Below are 21,370 nucleotides of genomic sequence, written 5' to 3'. Positions count from 1 at the left end.
CCACAAATCTAATATACCCCAATACTCATGTTAAGTTTCAGGTATAATAAGTATGTATATCGCCCTCACGCAATCAGCTGATGGCTTGCGGCGAAATTGAGTCTCATTCTCATCCATTTTGCACTCTCTTTCCAGCAGAACAGAGAAAATAGGGTATTGAAACTTCCATACTCAACATAAGACACCCTCTCGGAACCGGTTTACAAGCAACAACAGAGACAGAGACCCGAGAGCGCAATAGTCGCCAGCCGACGCTCACTGGTTTCGTTTCGTATAGAAAATATTCTTGCTCAGGGCTAAGTTCCGACTTCATACGTCACAAGTCGCCGTTATTTTGAACCGAGCAGATGTTGCGCGCGCGTTATAAACAAATTTAAAACGAGGGGGAACGTTGTGAGTTGCAGCGGACACCGCAACTCTACAGTTATACCCGATACTTAGTCAGTATGGCTCTCCTCTGGCACGACAAAGAGTGCGTGCGAGAGAGACAGAAAATCAGTCTGAGCGTGACGTCGGGGGCTGCATAGCCAGTGCAAATTGATTTGTTCCTTTTGGCTATAAAAATGATCTGATCTGATCCAGATTCAGCAATCTGATAGATATGGTCATTATCTATGATTCTGCGTTTTTAGTTTTCTCGAATGTGCAATATTGTGGATGCAACAGATTTTCGTTCTTTGTGGGGGCGAAAGGGGGTGGGGCGAAATTTTGAGATATACGTTTTAAAGTGAGATCTAACAGGAGTGCGGATACCAAATTTGGTTACTCTAGCCTTAATAGTCTCTGAGATTTTTGAATATCCCCAGATTTTCGTCCTTTGCGGGGGCGGAAGGGGGTGTGGCGAAATTTTGAAACAAACTCGTCTCGGTCCGATATATTAGGAGTGTGGATACCAAATTTGGTTGCTCTAGCTTTTGTAGTCTCTGAGATCTAGGCGCTAATGTTTTACTTTAAGCAAAGCCGGCTATGCTACGTGTGTGTTAGAGAGAGACAGGGCGAAAAAAAATGAAATTGTTTTCTTGATGCTGACTATAATAATAATACGATCCAATTCAGATTCCGCAGTCTTAAAGATATGGGTTTTCTCTACAATTCTACGTTTTTGGTTTTCTCATATCTTTAAAATTGTGGATGCCACAGATTTTCGTCCTTTGTGGGGGCGGAAGTGGGCGGGGCGAAGTTTTGAAATATTTTTGTAGCAGTGACATATCACAGAAGTCTGGATCCAAAACATCGTTGCTCTAGCTCTTATAGTCTTTGAGCACTAGGCGCTGAAGGGGACGGACAGACGGACAGACGGACGGACGGACGGACGGACGGACGGACAGACAGACAGGGCTCAATCGACTCGGCTATTGATGCTGATTAAGTATATATATACTTTATGGGGTCGGAAACGATTCCTTCTGGACGTTACACACATCCACTTTTACCACAAATCTAATATACCCCAATACTCATTTTGAGTATCGGGTATAAACAACTCAAAAATTCGCTAAAATGCACGTACAGAGCGTGCTTGGTTTTTGGCTGGTGATGCCCCGTTCTATGGTTTAACAATTACTGCCAGTGTCAGTGCAACGAAACGAAGAAATACAAAATATTTATCAAAATACAACTAAAAATCGAAAACTTGTATCAAATGTTTTGTGTTTGAGTGGTGTTTTTGCTGCAGCAGCAGATAGTTTTGCGCTTTTTGTGCACAAAAAAAGTGCAGTATTCGAAACGTGGCCACAAGCGGCAGGCACAAAAACAAAGCGGCTAAAAAACGCACGCACACACACAGAAACACCTGCTGCCGTTCGCCGGTTGTTCGCCAAAAGCAACCATAAATAAAAGAAAAAGAAAAAGCAAACGTAAAATAAAAGAAAAGTGTAAGCCAGAGAGAGAGAGAGAGAGAGAGAGATTGTTGTGATTGTTTTCCCGTACATTTACCGCTGGATCCTTCGTTAGAAGAGTAAGTTGCTGTTATCTGCAGCTATTGGACAAGTTCAATGACTTAATGCCAGACTTAATGAGTTTTCACCCTTTAACCCCTGCCAATGGCCCTGCTTCCACCGTTGGTGCTGCTGCTGCTCTGCTGATAACAATGCCCCAGCGCCAGGCGACAAAAACCCCATTTACATATAATTATCTCGCTCCCCTCCCCAACTATTCCCCCCACCAATAATATGTTAATTTGAGCAGCTGTAGGCGCCTCTTTTAAAAGGTTCTTTTTTTTCGCGTTTTGTTCCTTAAATGATGAACTTGTCAAATGCTCGATGATTGCCGTCAATTATCGGTGTCATCGATGCCTATCACCAGATAGCGATAACAATAGCGATTGCTTGCTGAGAATGTGCCTTGCACAATCTTTCGAACAATACGCAATATTGCGTATACGCCACATGGCGCCCCCAAGCGATAGAAGGGGCGGGTATTGTATTGAATTTCTGGTTTGGTTTGTCATTGATTCAATTAATAAACAACAATGGGGAAATGGGGGAACAATGGAAATGGTCTTTGGGGCTGCCACTGCCACTGCCACTGCTTCCAATTCCAATTCCAATGCCCATTCGAATTCCATTTCGCAACCTTAATAGCCCTATGAGTAATGGTGCCTCTGTCCGCAAACGCATTTCTGATAAGATTAGGACCGCATTCGGTTCGCTTCATTGGAAATTATTAATGAATATTCCCCCTGGAAGTACAATCATTGCACAAACGATGTCAGAGAGAGTAAGAGTGAGAGGTAGAACTCTTTTTGTAGCCTTGTGGCATTATGCAACTTAGTGCCATTGGCCATAAAGAAATGCCAAAACAACACCCAAGAACGTGGCTGTGGCCATAATTTCTAGCATTTTAATTATGGCTGTTGCCACAACAATCATAATGGCGCTAGGTTACCTTTGCCCCAGCCCCAAACTCCAAGCCAAAACCCCACCAATTGGCGTAATTTTCACGGACGTGCTGCTGCTGGCTCCTCCGGAAACCGGAAGCACAAAAGGTGCGCCTGCGTGCCATACACATGTACCATTATTCGATTTGCATAACGAATAAAGACACCAAAAAAAGCGAAAACAACATCGGTCTAGGCTGAAGGCACCAGGAAAAAACATACAACTCGAACTCTAGAGAGGAGTATACATATGTCTCTTTTTGCCTAAATTTCTCTTTCGAAAAGAGTTTACGTGTCGTGGGAAATAAATAAGACCACAGCGCCACCTCCTCCCTCAGTTGGCGCTCCACATAAGCCAACATTTGCATACGCATATGGAGGAGGAGACGCAGGAGTCGCAGTGTCAGGGTAGCTGCTATCCCAGTCATATATCTAAACCACCGAAAGCTCTCTCTCTCTGTCCCTGCTTGGGAATATGTCTGTCTGTTTGGGTCGCAGTTTCGCTGTTGACGGCATAAACACATCCCCATCATAACCATATCTCATTTCGGTTCATATCATAAATTCCTAGAGGAGAGGAGAGGAGAGGGCGGGAGGGCATTATAGGAGGCTTCCTCTTAAGTTTGTTGCTGCTGTTTTTGTTGTTGATTCATAATTCCATTGGGCGCAATCGGCTGGAAAGGAAAACCTTTTGGATACACGCACTAATTTTTTCGTGGTCTCCAGCTGAAAGCCACAGTCGGAGCCCAGCAACAGAGTCCCGAGCCCAGAGTTTTGGCCAAGTTTTCAGTTTTGGGCACGTTTTGCATTTATGGTAAATCGTTTCATTTGATTTCTTTTGATTAAATTTAAATTTCAGCCCAAAAACCCAAGCAAGGTTGGCTTGACACCTTTTTATTTTTTCTTGGCAGTGGCCCAACAATTTTAAGGTCAACAATTGAAATCAACACATTGATAGCTCCACCCCTTCCCTTCCCCACTCACTGTATATCTGTATCTCTGTCGCAGATATATTTTCGTTTAAACGAGTATCTCTAGGCTTTTGTTTGCTTTGGCTACGCAAATAACTTGTCGAACTGGTTCTGATTCCGCCAGACATTCAAAATTCATAATATTACCAATCGTATTGATTCGAGCAAATAACGAGGCTTGAGGCTTGACGCTTCGACTGATTCGGCTACTGCCTTCCTCTGGCAGAAGCCCCCTCCCTTGCCACATCCGCAGTCGTCGGCAACATCGAATTTTTATGACTGCCACTGCCACTAAGCCTCTTCAGAGACTCACTTGCGCCACTCGGCTGTTATCTCCGGCTAATCTCCGGCTAGAATCCACGAATATATGTATATATTTTTTGAAGAAGAAAACATACTCTGCGAATGGTGGCGCTTCCTCGGGGGTTCACTTGCCTTGGCATAGTTTTCTGCTGACTGCCGCATTTCCTCCGTTGCTCCACCGCTCAGCCGCTCCACTGCTCGAAGATAAAGCCAGCGACAGACTTACAACAAATGTTGTTATTGGGGGGCACTGGGAAATGCTTTCCCTTGGCATAAAAGTATTTACATTTCCACGCACAGTTTTCAGTTTGCAGTTGAGGGATTTTTCGGGGCTTATTCGGTGGCAATTTCGCATCACTTGATTGGGTTCTGCCGTAAGCCGTTACGCGAACAAACAGAGCCAACAGTGCGGTTCATAAATGTAAGACATGAGGTGACTGAACTGTTTGTGGGTGCACTCATTTGGGGATCCCTGAAAACTACCCAAGGGATACTTGGGGACAGCTAACTTTTGAAGCCCCTCTTTGATTATTTATCAGTCTTTTTGTTGGCTTTGCTAATAGTTAACAAACGAGTGGGCAACAATCAATAAAAACTCTATAAAATTTATTCGATTTTAAAGCGCTTTTGGCTATATTAAGCGAGAACTAAAGTGTTTAAATACTCGTAACGTAATGGATAACACGATTACACATGTACATACTCGTACATAGCTGCTACCTGCCACACTGCCACACACACACACCTGTCATCGGGAGGATTTCGGTAGTTTTTTTTTTGCTGCCACTCGAATAAAAGTTGAAATTGAGATTCGGGGGAGGCAGGCAAAAGGGCTCCCCCGATGCTAGTTTTATGGGTTAAATGTGAAGTTTTATTGCCGTTTATTATGGATCCTGGCAAGGACTCTCACGATGGGGGGCAAACTTTATTCGAATGTAAATTTGATTGCATTTCATTTTCGATTAACCATTCGACTGGTAGAAAAAGGAACCAAGGGGAAGCAGGTGAGCAGTCAGACACAGGCTTTTTAATTGGAGGACTACGCCTTGAAGGCACTACAACTTGGACCCACTACGAGTGGATCTATGGATCTATGGGATGTACATATCGCTATATATACATACGGCCATCTATGCTCGTATTTGTGGTGACATTTGGGTGGTCGTTAAAGCCATAAAACATATTTTCCACAGATTTATGATTTGTTTATTTTTCGCTCTCATTTCTCGATACTCAGCGGAGATCGTGGCGACTTGTGGCGGGGCGTGGGGAGAGGGTTATTCTGGGGAGGGAGCCAACTTGGCGACACATTCGCGCAGAGACTTTGCTGTCAGCAAAGCACCGAGAAGGGGGGGGGGGGGGGGCGGAGGCAGACGATTATTTGTATACCCAATATTTCCGAGGACTGAGGTAGAGAGGGTATGCTGTGTTTCTTGGACAATGTGGCGTTTCCAGAGCTCCCAGGGACAGGCTCTCCTCCTGGGACAGTATTGTCTTGAAATTCCAATAAATATCAGTGCGTAAGGGGTGCCTCCTAGTCGAATATCCCTCAAATTGAGGCACGCTTTTATGTTTCATCTTTTGCTTATTGGCATAAATGGACTTTAGCTGCGAGACCGCGTGCGTGCCTCTGCTGTGAGTCTCGCGGAGTCTTGAGGAGTCTTGAGAGTCGGCGAGTCTGCTGAGTTTATGTTTAATTATAAATCCCGTTACCCGCGGGTGAGGGAACGGAGGGGAAGGGAGGGAGCTGGGTTCTGCGGTGCAGCTGCTGCTTCGTTTATGGGCAGCCAAGCGACCCGCGAACTGCAGAACTGCAAAACTGCAGTCAGCCAGGCAAGCCATCCGGCATCATTAGCGGACTCTCATCATCATCAGAAGCAGCAGTGGCAGCATCAGTGGTTTGTGCCTCCTCCCTCCTCCCTCCTGCCTCCTTCCTCCCGCCCTTCTGTGTCCATCAACGTCGTGGCCAAATTGCATTTGCATTCAAGTTATTTGCGCTAATTTCACGTTATTTTGCACATTTGCTGCTCGCAGTTTTCTTGGCTCGTTTTTCATTCCGCAAGCGGAAAATTTCATCAGGGGAACAGCATAAATCAGAGCACTATTCAAGACCCAAATGAAAATCAAAACTAATTCTATTAAAGAGCACATTCTTTGGGCACTTGAGCGGCTGGAATTGTACTCTAATCAGCCGGGGAGCGGCCAGCCGGCCATGTGGGTGACATGAAGATCGCTGGTCGGTGGTGGCATGCCTCTTTGTTGTTCAATCTATGGGGAATCTGTGGGGCACTTGGCACTGCTCTGCCTGTAATCAGTGCCTTTGGGGGCAGCGATGGGGCTTCTTCAGTTCTTCTCATTTTTGGTAAGAGCATTTTGTGTCTGTCAGATACAATGGGCCATAAATCAGAAAGAGTGTTCCCACTTTTGTATTTTGGGATCTACTTTGAATGCCCAGCCACAGCGATATGGTACCGCGGCGGGTATCGGGTCGTATCGGGCGGGAGCAATGTTTTGCGGTGGTAATTGCACGCTCGCTGAAGCGTATCGTATGTTGCAGGTTTCCGCTGTGGCAGCCAGTAGCAGTGGCAGTGGCTGTAGGCAGGAGGGGAACGACCTAAAATAGCGGCACAACCAAATGCGGAACATGAACCATAGCAAGGGCGTCCTCCGTACCCCGGACCACGGGAAGGGAACGGAACGGGGTAATATGCACGCGCTGTACGTGTTGCACAAACATTTCCCAGATACAGCAGATACGAGTACACCAAATGCCGCAGCGGCGTGCGTGAGAAGTTCCGAGTTTCTGCCGCTTGTTGCCGCCTGCCCCCTGTCCCCTGTCCCCCTGCTTCTTTCACGCTCTCGCTCACAAGCAACAAAATACAACAAATACAAAACAAAACGAGGGGGAACGTTGTGAGTTGCTGCGGACACCGCAACTCTACAGTTATACCCGATACTTAGTCAGTATGGCTCTCCTCCGGCAGACGCCGCTAATATTGAACGACACGACAAAGAGTGCGTGCGAGAGAGACAGAAAATCAGTCTGAGCGTGACGTCGGGCGCTGCGTAGCCAGTGCAAATTGATTTGTTTCTTCTGGCTATAAAAATGATCTGATCTGATCCAGATTCAGCAATCTGATAGATATGATCATTATCTATGATTCTGCGTTTTTAGTTTTCTTGTATCCTCAATATTGTGGATGCAACAGATTTTCGTCCTTTGTGGGGGCGGAAGGGGGTGGAGCGAATTTTGAGATATACGTTTTAAAGTGAGATCTAACAGGAGTGCGGATACCAAATTTGGTTACTCTAGTCTTAATAGTCTCTGAGATTTGTGAATATCCCAGATTTTCATCCTTTGCGGGGGCGTCCGTCTGTCCGTCTGTCCGTCCCCTTCAGCGCCTAGTGCTCAAAGACTATAAGAGCTAGAGCAACGATGTTTTGGATCCAGACTTCTGTGATATGTCAGTGCTACAAAAATATTTCAAAACTTCGCCCCGCCCACTTCCGCCCCACAAAGGACGAAAATCTGTGGCATCCACATTTTTAAAGATACGATAAAACCAAAAACGCAGAATCGTAGAGGATGACTGTATGTTTTAGAATATAAGATCTCAACCAGATCGTATAATTATTATAGCCAGAATCAAGAAAACAATTTCATTCTTTCTCGCTATGTCTCTCTCTAACACACAGGTTTCATGGTCGGTTTTGCCAATTGCAAAATATGAGTTCAAGGATCTCAGAACCTATAAGAGCCAGAGCAACTAAATTTGGTATCCACACTCCTGTGATATCGGACCTTGACCGTTTCGTGTCCAAATTTCGCCACACCCCCTTCCGCCCCCGCAAAGGACGAAAATCTGGGGCATTCACAAATCTCAGGCTAGAGTAACCAAATTTGGTATCCGCATTTCTGTTAGATCTCACTATAAAACGTATATCTCAGAATTTCGCCCCACCCCCTTCAGCCCCCACAAAGGACGAAAATCTGTTGCATCCACAATATTGCACATTCGAGAAAACTAAAAACGCAGAATCATAGATAATGACCATATCTATGAGATTGCTGAATCTGGATCAGATCAGGAATAGGAACCAATAGGAACAAATCAATTTGCAGTGGCTACGCAGCCACCGACGTCACGCTCAGACTGATTTTCTGTCTCTCTCGCACGCACTCTTTGTCGTGTCGTTTAATATTAGCGGCGTCTGCCAGAGGAGAGCCATACTGACTTAGTATCGGGTATAACCGTAGAGTTGCGGTGTCCGCAGCAACTCACAACGTTCCCCCTCGTTTTTTTTTGCCAGATTCCATCAACTTTGCGGACCATAAATCTTATGGTTCTGCGGGCGGGACAGTCGAGCGGTCTAGGAAATGACTCTGCCCACTTGAACGTAGGTCTAAAACTCGTTAAGAGATGCCTTCCAATTATGACTCTCGTTCTAAACGGAATCCTTCGTAGGGTAATAATTGGAATCTTTAAGTTTTACAACTAGACGAAAAAACTACTACCTTAGATCGTTTCCCTCAAAAGTTTATTGCTTAAGAACATCACACTAAACAAAAGAACTGCTTGTGATCTGTTTCAAGCAGTTTAAACTGTGCAAAATGGAGCAAGTGGTGCATATGTGACACTTGTTTTCCATTAGTTACTCTTATCTCTTATTGCCACTTGTCTGCCCTGTCTTTTGACAGATCTTTGCCTGCAAATACGTGTCCATCAGTTCAAAATTACATGGGCTACTTAAGAGTTATCGAAATATCACTGCTTTGTAGCGTTTCCCGTGTCTCTTCCGGTCACAAAGCAGTTCAAACTGTTGCAAAGAAACCACTGCTTGAGATGGCTTCCAGTCAGTGCAACTGGTCACACTGGCCAGCGATTACTTTTACTCTTAATGAAGCTTAAACAAATGTTGTACGTGATATTTGGACCAGTCAGAATTATGAAATTTACCCCAACCGCGTCCCATTCGTTGCGACTTGTTGGCATTAAATGTTTTAAATTTGTCACTCGACACGTCAATTATATACATAAATCGCTTATGCGGTCCCCACAAAGGGCTCCCCCTCACAAGCATTTCTTTGGCTTCTTTCTTTTTGTTGATACAAAAACAAACAGAAAATAAATTTGAAAATAATGTGTGAATTTCTCTTCTTGGCTCGTTTCAGCATCGCGTCGGAGCAGACCCAGACCCAGACCCAGACACAGACCCGATCATCGCCCACTGTGCCCCAAGCCAAGAGATTGTCAACGGTGGAGTGGAAGTGGATGTGAAATGAGAAGAGAAGAGAAGAGCAGTGAATGAAGAAAAGCCGGTGTGAAAAGGGGAAACCAAAGTGCACACATCTGCACGCGCATGTGTGTGTGTGTGAATTGGGAAATGTGCGTTCGCGTACGCGATCCGCAGCTGAGGATTATTGATTTCTTCGAATTATAGATTGCACAATCCGAAGACACCAATCGGAGATACATCTCCCTGATTCCACCCCCCCCTCGAAACCTAATTGATTTCGTTTTTTTGTGCTTCTTTTGGATACTTTTCCTCGGTGTTTTGTGTTTCGTGTTTGTTTGTTTGTTTGTCCGTCTCCCATTGCAATGAGGCGTTCAAAAGCTGCAAATGACAACCCAACAAATGAACAGCAGCAGCAGAAACAACAACAGAAAGTGCGGGTTTTTTGCTATTTTTATACCCGATACTCAAAATGAGTATTGGGGTATATTAGATTTGTGGTGAAAATGGATGTGTGTAACGTCCAGAAGGAATCGTTTCCGACCCCATAAAGTATATATATTCTTGATCAGCATCAATAGCCGAGTCGATTGAGCCATGTCTGTCTGTCCGTCCGTCCGTCTGTCCGTCTGTTCGTCTGTCCGTCTGTCCGTCCCCTTCATCGCCTAGTGCTCAAAGACTATAAGAGCTAGAGCAACGATGTTTTGGATCCAAACTTCTGTGATATGTCACTGCTACAAAAATATTTCAAAACTTCGCCCCGCCCACTTCTGCCCCCACAAAGGACGAAAATCTGTGGCATCCACAATTTTTAAGATATGAGAAAACCAAAAACGTAGAATTGTAGAGAATGACCATATCTTTAAGACTGCGGAATCTGAATTGGATCGTATTATTATTATAGCCAGCATCAAGAAAACAATTTCATTTTTTCTCGCCCTGTCTCTCTCTAACACACACGTAGCATAGGCGGCTTTGCTTAGAGTAAAACATTAGCGCCTAGATCTCAGAGACTACAAAAGCTAGAGCAACCAAATTTGGTATCCACTCTCCTAATATATCGGACCGAGACGAGTTTGTTTCAAAATTTCGCCACACCCCCTTCCGCCCCCGCAAAGGACGAAAATCTGGGGATATTCAAAAATCTCAGAGACTATTAAGGCTAGAGTAACCAAATTTGGTATCCGCACTCCTGTTAGATCTTACTATAAAACGTGTATCTCAAAATTTCACCCCACCCCCTTCCGCCCACACAAAGGACGAAAATCTGTTGCATCCACAATATTGCACATTCGAGAAAACTAAAAACGCAGAATCATAGATAATGACCATATCTATCAGATTGCTGAATCTGGATCAGATCAGATCATTTTTATAGCCAATAGGAACAAATCAATTTGCAGTGGCTACGCAGCGCCCGACGTCACGCTCAGACTGATTTTCTGTCTCTCTCGCACGCACTCTTTGTCGTGTCGTTTAATATTAGCGGCGTCTGCCGGAGGGGAGCCATACTGACTTAGTATCGGGTATAACTGTAGAGTTGCGGTGTCCGCAGCAACTCACAACGTTCCCCCTCGTTTAAATTAATTTTAAGTGTCGCCGTATTTTGTTGTTGCCCTTCTCGACGGACGAAAGATAGAGAAGGAAAGGGAGAGAGAAGCTACGAAAATCGGTAATTTAATTAACAATACAACATTAGTACCGACATAAAAGAGCATAAGGGCGCCGCGCGCAGGAGGACCCGAAAAATGTTTGCTGGAATACGAAAACGCCTGGCACGCAAGTAAGTCGAAACCCCCACACTCACACCCACACACACCCATCCACAACCCCCATCTATGGACTTCCCTTTGGAGACCTTGCAACGATTATGTCCAGTTTTATGTCTTTCCTTCCATTTTTATCAATGGTCTCCTTTCCTTCCTTTTGCTCCATGCCATGCCCCAATTTATTCGTTAATGACTCTAGCACTCTAGCGATAAAGTTCAGGGGTTGCGGCGGCGGAGGGGCACTCCCGAAGAATCGCTGACAACGAGAGAGAAAAAAGCGTTGCAATGGCAAAATTCACTTTTGTATAATTAATTATACCCGATACTCAAAATGAGTATTGGGGTATATTAGATTTGTGGTAAAAGTGGATGTGTGTAACGTCCAGAAGGAATCGTTTCCGACCCCATAAAGTATATATATTCTTGATCAGCATCAATAGCCGAGTCGATTGAGCCCTGTCTGTCTGTTCGTCTGTCCGTCCGTCCGTCCGTCCGTCCGTCCGTCCGTCCGTCCGTCCCCTTCAGAGCCTAGTGCTCAAAGACTATAAGAGCTAGAGCGACGATGTTTTGGATCCAGACTTCTGTGATATGTCACTGCTACAAAAATATTTCAAAACTTCGCCCCGCCCACTTCCGCCCCCACAAAGAACGAAAATCTGTGGCATCCACATTTTTAAAGATACGATAAAACCAAAAACGCAGAATCGGTGAGGATGACCATATCTTCTACAGTGCAAAATCTGAACCAGATCGTATAATGATTATAGCCAGAAGCAAGAAAACAATTTCATTCTTTCTCGCTCTGTCTCTCTCTAACACACAGGTTTCATGGTCGGTTTTGTCAATTGCAAAATATGAGTTCAAGGATCTCAGAACCTATAAGAGCCAGAGCAACCAAATTTGGTATCCACACTCCTGTGATATCGGAACTTGACCGTTTCGTGTCCAAATTTCGCCACACCCCCTTCCGCCCCCGCAAAGGACGAAAATCTGGGGCATACACCAATCTCAGAGACTATTAAGGCTAGAGTAACCAAATTTGGTATCCGCACTTCTGTTACAAGTCACTATAAAACGTATATCTCCGAATTTCGCCCCACCCCCTTCCGCCCCCACAAAAGACGAAAATCTGTTGCATCCACAATATTGCACATTCGAGAAAACTAAAAACGCAGAATCATAGATAATGACCATATCTATCAGATTGCTGAATCTGGATCAGATCGGATTATTTTTGTAGCCAAAAGCAAGAAATCAATTTTCAGTGGCTACGCAGCGCCCGACGTCACGCTCAGACTGATTTTCTGTCTGTCTCGCACGCACTCTTTGTCGTGTGGTTCAATATTAGCGGCGTCTGCCGCAGGAGATCCATACTGACTTAGTATCGGGTATAACTGTAGAGTTGCGGTGTCCGCAGCAACTCACAACGTTCCACCTCGTTTTTTTTATTTTTTTGGCGACTTACCCGCGCCCCCACTCTCCGGTGCCGAGTGAAGGCCATGATTTTGCGATGATCATCGGTCATCAGTCATCGTCATCATTATTATAATGCTGTTGTTGTTATACCCGATACTCAAAATGAGTATTGGGGTATATTAGATTTGTGGTAAGAGTGGATGTGTGTAACGTCCAGAAGGAATCGTTTCCGACCCCATAAAGTATATATATTCTTGATCAGCATCAATAGCCGAGTCGATTGAGCCCTGTCTGTCTGTCCGTCTGTCCGTCCGTCCGTCCGTCCGTCCGTCCGTCCGTCCCCTTCAGAGCCTAGTGCTCAAAGACTATAAGAGCTAGAGCGACGATGTTTTGGATCCAGACTTCTGTGATATGTCACTGCTACAAAAATATTTCAAAACTTCGCCCCGCCCACTTCCGCCCCCACGAAGAACGAAAATCTGTGGCATCCACATTTTTAAAGATACGATAAAACCAAAAACGCAGAATCGGTGAGGATGACCATATCTTCTACAGTGCAAAATCTGAACCAGATCGTATAATGATTATAGCCAGAAGCAAGAAAACAATTTCATTCTTTCTCGCTCTGTCTCTCTCTAACACTCAGGTTTCATGGTCGGTTTTGTCAATTGCAAAATATGAGTTCAAGGATCTCAGAACCTATAAGAGCCAGAGCAACCAAATTTGGTATCCACACTCCTGTGATATCGGACCTTGACCGTTTCGTGTCCAAATTTCGCCACACCCCCTTCCGCCCCCGCAAAGGACGAAAATCTGGGGCATCCACAAATCTCAGAGACTATTAAGGCTAGAGTAACCAAATTTGGTATCCGCACTTCTGTTACATCTCACTATAAAACGTATATCTCAGAATTTCGCCCCACCCCCTTCCGCCCCCACAAAAGACGAAAATCTGTTGCATCCACAATATTGCACATTCGAGAAAACTAAAAACGCAGAATCATAGATAATGACCATATCTATCAGATTGCTGAATCTGGATCAGATCAGATCATTTTTATAGCCAAAAGGAACAAATCAATTTGCACTGGCTACGCAGCCCCCGACGTCACGCTCAGACTGATTTTCTGTCTCTCTCGCACGCACTCCTTGTCGTGTCGTTTAATATTAGCGGCGTCTGCCGGAGGAAAGCCATACTGACTTAGTATCGGGCATAACTGTAGAGTTGCGGTCTACGCAGCAACTCACAACGATCCCCCTCGTTTTTTTTGTGTGGTAAATGAGCCAATTAGCTTAAAATCTTTATTATTAACCGATTGTCCGCTGCAGAGACCGGTTTTCATTTAACCATAAAGAAAAAACTTTGAAAAATTGAATTATGCTCCAATACGACTCGAAGTTCAAACCGAGACTCTGGCGGACGAACTCTTGGGGCTTGGGGGCACGCGGCACCTTCATTACTTCCTCCAAAGAAAAAAAATTAGCCTTCGGAGCAATCAAAAAACCATCTGCCCAATGATTTTCGTGGGAAAAGCAATCACAATGGAGAAGAAGAAAAACAAAAGAAAGTTACCGCGAAACCATCCAAAAAGGCAAGACAATCGAATTTTCATGCCACAAGTTGTTGGGAGCTCGTTTCGAAAGTAAATCCTAACGAAAATGTGTCAAGCAAGGTGTGTAAAAGCCTCAGAGATGTCTAAAAGTTGCATTCAACACGTGTAGCAGCCCCAGAGAGGCTTAAAAGAACACTCCACGTGTGTAACACCCTCAAGGGATGCCTAAAAGTATCATGCAACGTGTGTAGCAGCCTCAGCGATGTCTAAAAGTGTCATTCAAAGTGTGTAGCAGCCTCAGAGATGTCTGTAAGTGTCATTCAACGTGTGTAGCAGCCTCAGAGATGTCTAAAAGTGTCATTTAACACGTGTAGCAGCACCAGAGACGTCTAAAAGTATCATGCAAGGTGTGTAACAGCCTCAAAGATGCCTAAAAGTGTCATGCAACGTGTGTAGCAGCCTCACAGATGTCTAAAACCCAACATTCCCATCCCCTAACGAAAAACTTTACGAAATGCTAAAGTAATCTTAAACTAGAGAACCATTTATGCTGTCATTTTTCGCTTGGAATTGAAGTTTGTTTTCGTAAGTGATAAAAGTACAAATTGATGGACTGATAGGCCAGACAGCCGGCACCAGGGGTTGATCATATGTGAGCTTTCTTTTGTATCTGCTGCTGTTGCAATGCTAGTTTGCAACCCTGCGGCCTGTCATAAATGCACCATTAGCGCTAACAAACGCATCTCCAACTCCATTCGGCCATAAACTCAAGCAACACCCAAGCACCCAACCACCCACCGCCGTCGGAGAGGCGGGCACACACAAAGGAAAATGCTATTTGATGCATTTCAAGTGCGTCGTCGTCGTCTGCTACACTATCTGCCATCTCCATCTCCACTTTGAGAGGAGTATTCCTCGTATACGTATATCAGTGCCGAGGGTCTGTTTGTCCCATGCCCCATGTTTGTCACAGAAACTGAAGTGTCAATTCCATCATATGCCAAACTGGCGCACATATCGCATAACGCCGCGGCACACAAAAGGGGGGCCCCAGAAGAGAGAAAAATTATTGAACAATTTCTCAACAAAAAGTACAAAAAATGTTACACGAGAGGAGAGGGATGAGATGTGAAAAGAAAGCAAGACACAAAAAAATCGAAATATCGAATGTACCGAATAATAATATACTCTTTGAGGAGTTTATAACTCCTACAAAATGTTTACTACGCTTCTACAATCTGAAAATTGTCTCAACTCTAACCTAAAATCAACATATCGATAATTATCGATTACTTATTTCAAGGAAACCCTTTCTACGGAAACTCCTCTAGTAAAATCCATAAAAAAAAAAAAAAACAGTCGGAAAATTGTCTCAACTATTATCGATATCCAGCGAAAGCTTCTCTACCGATCAATCACGAAAACTCGCATACCTTATGGAAATTCCTGTATTAAAATCCATAAAAAAGAACGTCTTCAAAGCCATGTACCCAAGGCGCTGCTGTCATGGGCTTTGACAGCAAACATGCCGCCAGCTGTGGAAAATAAGATGCAGCGAGAGATCCGATTCGCAGCCCGGTCTTTGGGTGCGACAATTGCAGCGTCGCATCGCGCCCCGTCGCATCGCCTCCCGTCGCCTCCCGCGGTAATGATGAATACCTTTTTAATGAGCAGCTGACACATGAATATAGGCTCGAAGGGGGGGAGAGAGGAGGGAGATGCCTTGGGGGCCCCGGCTTGGGATGTCAGATGTCGCGGCGATTTATCATCTGGGAGCGGGCTCCATTCATTCCCCGATGCGTGAAACGATCCTAACCTACCACAGTACTTCAATTCGTTTTCAACCAAGAGGTCTCTTCTGTTCGGTTCTTTTCTGTCCTGTTATTGTGGCTTGACATGCAAAGTGCGAAGTGCGTTCACTGGGAACGGTTTACCCACTGCTCCGTGGTATGCGAACACATGTCCGTAAATGAAATATTCCCGTATTTAGTTTCCGTAGTCCACTTCATTCCACTCCCTTACCATTCTATACCATACCATTTTCCGGTTGACCGTACTTGCTTTCTAATTAAAAGTTTGCCCTTAACGTTCGCTTTAAACGCAAACTTGTTTTGTTGTTTCGGGGTTGCGTCTCCATTTGGTGGATTGAGTGAGGCGTAGCGGGGCTCCACATTCGTTTTGTTGGGGCGCTGGCTACGTTTTACAGCCGCTCAGAGGGCACCCCAAATCCAAAATGTTTGCTGATAAATATAATTTAATGGCCCCCAGGTTGGGGCCGTTCTTGGTGGGTGGCAGGTGGTGCCCCAGAGCCATTCAATGCTTCAACGTTATCTGGCAACGACACGAAGCGCGGATATGGCCTATTGGGCGAGTGTTTATGGGTCATTAGGGTGCGTACGAAAGCAAACATTTTTTGGCCATATTGCTGGGTCTCCTCCAATTAACATGGCATTGTCCTTGAACTCTGGGTGCTGCTGTTGCTGCCTCTTCCGCCTGGCCCCTGGCCGGGGGCCAATCAAAAATTTGCATGCAACACAGGCACACACACAAACAGCGGCTCAAAGGCAAGGCGCGGCACCCGGCGGCTGGCTGGCTCTTTGCGGCATGCAAATAACTTGCTAAAGTGATGGCTTGGCTGCACCTTGACGGCTTCCTTTCGCGGGTCGCGGTATGCAAATATGCAAATCTCGTGGCCTGTCAATCAGTGGACACATTTCCAAGTGTTTGCCCAAGCACCAAGTGTCCACTTGACTTCCGTTTTGCTGGCCTGCTCCTTGGATTCCCGGAATTGAAACCCACAGGTCTGGTTGCTGGCTAGCGATGGCTTTAATCTCTTTGGGGGAGGGGAAAGGGGAGACCCTACTATTTACATATGTGCCCCCTGTTTGTGCGAATATTTGCATAAATATTTACACATGCCAGGCCCCAGGCGGCCCTCACTCGTGTGTCAATGAATGAATTGGCTGCACTATCACTCCTGAACAAGGCGACTAGGTAGATCCCCAGAGCGACAGAGAGAGAGAGAGAGATCTCATTACGATTCGCACTCAATTATTTTGTCGTAATTTCCTGCTCAACGCAATCCCCACAACCGCAGCGACAGTACAATTATATGATGCTTATCCTCAGGCAGAGACAACACAGATGGTTTTTAGCCATATTCGGGCCTGGGATCACATAACTCGTAATAAATCTCCGAGATTTTCCCCGACTTGTCGTCAAATTATGCGCGAGAGAGGCGGAGAGGCAGAGATTTGGGTCATCGATGGATGGGATGTATCGATAGCATCAGCATCACTCCACCCATGAAGATAGTGTTGAAATGAGATGCATGCGGCAACTACTACTCACATTTCTCATTACATTAATCACACCCACATACGAAAAGCTGCAGCCAGGGCAACGAGGCCCTGGGAAACAATGGAAGAGCTGGCGAGCTGGCAGATGCAGATTCAGATGCATCCGACAGCCAAGCTCTTGTTTGACTTTGCCCAACACTTTGGAGCACAAAGGCACAGGCATGGGCATATGCAAAAGTCCCCATTCTAACGCAAACAGAAAGACAGGAAGACAGCAAGACGGCAAGAGAGAGACACGCCTATTTGGGTTATGTTGCCGGATTTGTTTCAACTCTCGCAAAATGGGTTGCTGCACAAACGAGGGCCCTTTGGCAAGCAAACACCAGCAGCAGGGAGCGGGGGCAACGTGTCCACCGAAGCGTGGAGTGCACTAAGCGCGGATCTATAACGGAAGCTTAGCTACCAGCCCACCAGCCAGTCTAATGTTGATTAAATCTTTGAACTAGATTTCCAACAGGTTTATTGGATTATCTTTAGCAGCACACGAGATATTGGACGATAGGTATTTGTATTTCCTTGGATTGTAGCCCAAGTTATGAAATCACACACCCAATAGCCCTCGAAGAGTACTTGTACTCTCTTTGCATTGTTTTATCGTCCACCATAAAAGGCCAAGACACACACACGACACCACACCAGCGATTAATCGATTTTTGGGCACATAAATTATGCAATTCACTAGCGAAAATTGTCCCTGCCCTGCCCTGAGCCGCAGACAGTAGCCCGGATGGGGGTCTAGCCCCCAGTTCTAAGAACTGAAACAACAACAAACACCCGCTGCAGCCAGGAGGAGGCTGTGTGGGCTCTTGGGTGTGTGATTTCATAACTTGGGCTACAATCCAAGGAAATACAAATACCTATCGTCCCATATCTCGTGTGCTGCTAAAGATAGTCAAGCATAGTCCGAGTCCGAGTTCGAGTCTGCCATGCCACACAGTCCACGCCTACGTCCATGCCATTGGAGCACCCACAAACAGAGCAGAGCGGAGCGGACTCTGACAGTTGGACATTTCGACAGTTTGGGCGTTTCAGCTCCAACTTCGATTTTCAATATTCATGACAGGAAGGGGGTGGAGGTGGCGGTCGCGCGGAGAACGGAGGAGAACGGGTGGGAGGAGAAACCTTGTTCGAATGGCAGTCCGAAAACTATGGCAATTATTGCACAGACCTGTAAATTATTTGCACCGTCGCGACCTCATTGCTGGAAAATGTGTAACAGCTCCCACATGCCACATGCCACCATTTTATTTACTTTTTATACGCATTTGTGCAATATTTATTTTTATGCCAACTGCAATGGCGATTGATAAGAGTCTGGACAGCCGATGCTCGCTGGACAGTGGAGAGAGAGAATGGAAAGGGATGGGGATGTGGGGTAGAACGGAAAGAGCAGAGCAGAGCAGGAAGGAGACAGCGACACCGACAGCGGAAATTTATGGTCGTCGCATAAAAAAACATAATCAGTAAACGAATGCGCCACAAAGGCAGCAAAGTGGAGGCAAGTCGAAGCTTAGGATACCCTAACAAAGGATTCTCTTGAAGAGGTACTGCTAAAACTTTAAAGAGTGCCCTTAGAGAAGATTCTGTGCCACTTTTCAGTGCTATTTGTTTAAAAACCACCGCAGAAACATACCAAAGGCAATATATAGGCTAGAAATGCCTTTTGGATAGTTAACTTCTGCCAGAAACGATATCATACCTCTCATAAGGGTATGGTATAGAAAAAAAAATCAGAAACAGTAGCGCACTGGGGAATGAGGGATTAACCGAATGACCGAGCGTTTGCCCACTGGAAAGGGGAATGGAATCGTTATTGGAACGACTGTCCCACCATCCATCCATCCATCCATCCACTCCGTTCCTCCATCTGTCCGACTGACGAATGTGCAAGACTCAGCGCTGGCGCTATCAGTGTTTGTGTGTGCCACGGGGCATGCCACGGAAATCGAGTTGATAAAAATGCAAATCCAAATAAAACTTGTGCGAAGGAGAGCAGGAAGAGGAGACTGTGTGGCATGCAATGGCGTGACCGTTAATTAAAGCCCTGTAATGTCATTAGTTGGCCTTTTGACTTGCCAATGATGGCGACAGCGAAGGCAGCGGCAGTGGCAGCGGCAGCGGCGATGTCTTGCTAATTAAGTTTGCATCTAACGAAATCGAATGAGGAGGAAGGGGAAGGGGAGGAAGAGTCGGACCGGCCCCATCTCTGCATCTCTGAAGACCGGGAGTCTGTTTGCCTGATGTCTGATTCACATGCGATGCTATGTGGCCCCAAACGTGGGCCGTGGATCACAAAAAAGAACTCGGACTCGGACGCGGACTGTGACTGCGGCTCGCAAAGTGATACGCAATGATAGACACCGATATCGAAGTCGAATCCAATGCAATTCAAAGCTCTACCCACTTGTCCGATGTCAACGTCATACAGAGAGAGACTCGACTCGACTGGAGACTCTGGTGACGGGGCAGGGGTCTGTCTGCTGGTATCCACTTCAAACACGAAACGAAACATTTTGTGCGATTAGCTTGTAAGCTTGTTTTTAGCTCTTTGTGTCAATTTATTCGACTCCAGTTTGTGCCGCACCGCACCACGGAGTCTAGGTCTAAGACACAACTCTACTCTGTGAAAAACTGAATTCAGCAGTGCCACACGGGGGCACGGGAGAGAGGCAGCTCCCGTCCCCGAGGTAGATGTGAACGTAGACAAGCTGGCAAGTCGGAGCTCTTTGGGGCACTTCTCGCTGATGGCAGTGCTTGTGTTTTGGCTGGCGTTTGCCCACTCGAATGACTCCAATGGCAATTTTATCGAATTATTTGCACTTAGCTTGCAAATACAATTGGAAATAAAAATCCGAATTTTCGTTTGTTTGCTAGCCCATGTGGTCCGATCCGATCCCCCCTGAACAGGCCAGGCCGCTCGAGGACACTGTTCCCCGCAGTTCCCTGGGGGGCAGCAGCCACCAACGAGCAGGTGATCCGAGCACCACTTACCCGTGCACCCATAAACAGTTCAAATTGATATCTCTTTTCAACTCTTCGGACTCTATTTGGGTCTCGGTGTCAGCCATTGCCGCGGGATGTTTTCAGTGTTGTGCAATGTTGGGCAGTGTTGGTTCGTTCGATTAGCGATTGCCAGCTACCTGACACTCCGTTCAACGGCCAGAGCGATATGGAAACCACTTTTCTAATTCCTTTTCCTTCCTGAAACTCTTTTTCTCTTGCTCTTTTTTCCAGGCAGAACGAAAAGGACTGCGATGAGGATGACAAGGACGATGTACACGACATTATGCCGCCCCCCAATTTCATACAAATCTCGCAGGGCAGAATCCAATTGGTGCATCAGCCCCGCACCCCGGACCCCTCCGACACGGGCACGCTCTCCTTGGAGCGGATCAATGGCGGCGGCAGCCTCGGCTCTGGCGGCTGTGATAAGGTGAGTCCCAGACGCTTCTGGTGTTGGTAACTACCACTACTCCTCCAGTCCCCCCGCCACACCCCCACTCGCTTCGGTTTGGTCTTGGCCCTGGAGTGTAGCACGTAGCGTTTGGGAGTAGAAAAGGAAAAACCCACCCAATTATAGACAATCAGCTCGAATCAAATCATGGCCCATGCATAAACCCACTCCCATAGTATACCCATCATACTCGACTCGTACCATATACTCCGTGGGGATTGTTAACCCAAATTTCGTGGGGGAAAGCAAAGAGAGCAGAACAGAGCTGAGCAGCACTGGCAGTCGCTTTTATTTGTTGATGTTTTTCCTGCTGTTCGCTGCTGTGTGCTGTTTGCTGTGTGGCGTGTGGAGAATGTTTCCAAGTGCCGGGCATGCAAACTGTTGGATGGAACAAACACCTTTGAACCCGTGGAGGGGCAGAGGGGCTGAGGG

The 21,370-nt window shown here is 46.0% G+C and overlaps 1 protein-coding gene across 4 annotated transcripts in view; it reads left to right on the top strand.

Moving 5' to 3' along the window:
• The first annotated feature begins 266 nt into the window (after window positions 1–266).
• Window positions 267–21,370, top strand: part of LOC117193624 (uncharacterized protein DDB_G0284459-like) — an 87,906-nt gene continuing 66,802 nt past the window's right edge. For 2 of the 4 annotated variants that reach the window (XR_004474646.1, XM_033398363.1), the window contains exons 1-4: window positions 1,438–1,957; window positions 9,326–9,472; window positions 10,982–11,170; window positions 20,719–20,917. Coding sequence is in view for 3 of the 4 variants with exons in the window: in XM_033398363.1 (XP_033254254.1) it covers window positions 11,136–11,170; window positions 20,719–20,917 (234 nt within the window). In the remaining variant the exon portion in view is untranslated. Of the gene's footprint in view, window positions 394–1,436; window positions 1,958–8,463; window positions 8,551–9,325; window positions 9,473–10,981; window positions 11,171–20,718; window positions 20,918–21,370 lie in introns of those variants that run through there. The other 2 variants (XM_033398362.1, XM_033398364.1) reach the window with 2 other exon arrangements.

This window comes from Drosophila miranda (assembly GCF_003369915.1).
Source record: "Drosophila miranda strain MSH22 chromosome Y unlocalized genomic scaffold, D.miranda_PacBio2.1 Contig_Y2_pilon, whole genome shotgun sequence".
Classification (NCBI taxonomy): domain Eukaryota; kingdom Metazoa; phylum Arthropoda; class Insecta; order Diptera; family Drosophilidae; genus Drosophila; species Drosophila miranda.
The sequence above is the reverse complement of the archived record's forward strand: the minus strand, read 5'-3'. Positions and strand labels throughout refer to the sequence as shown.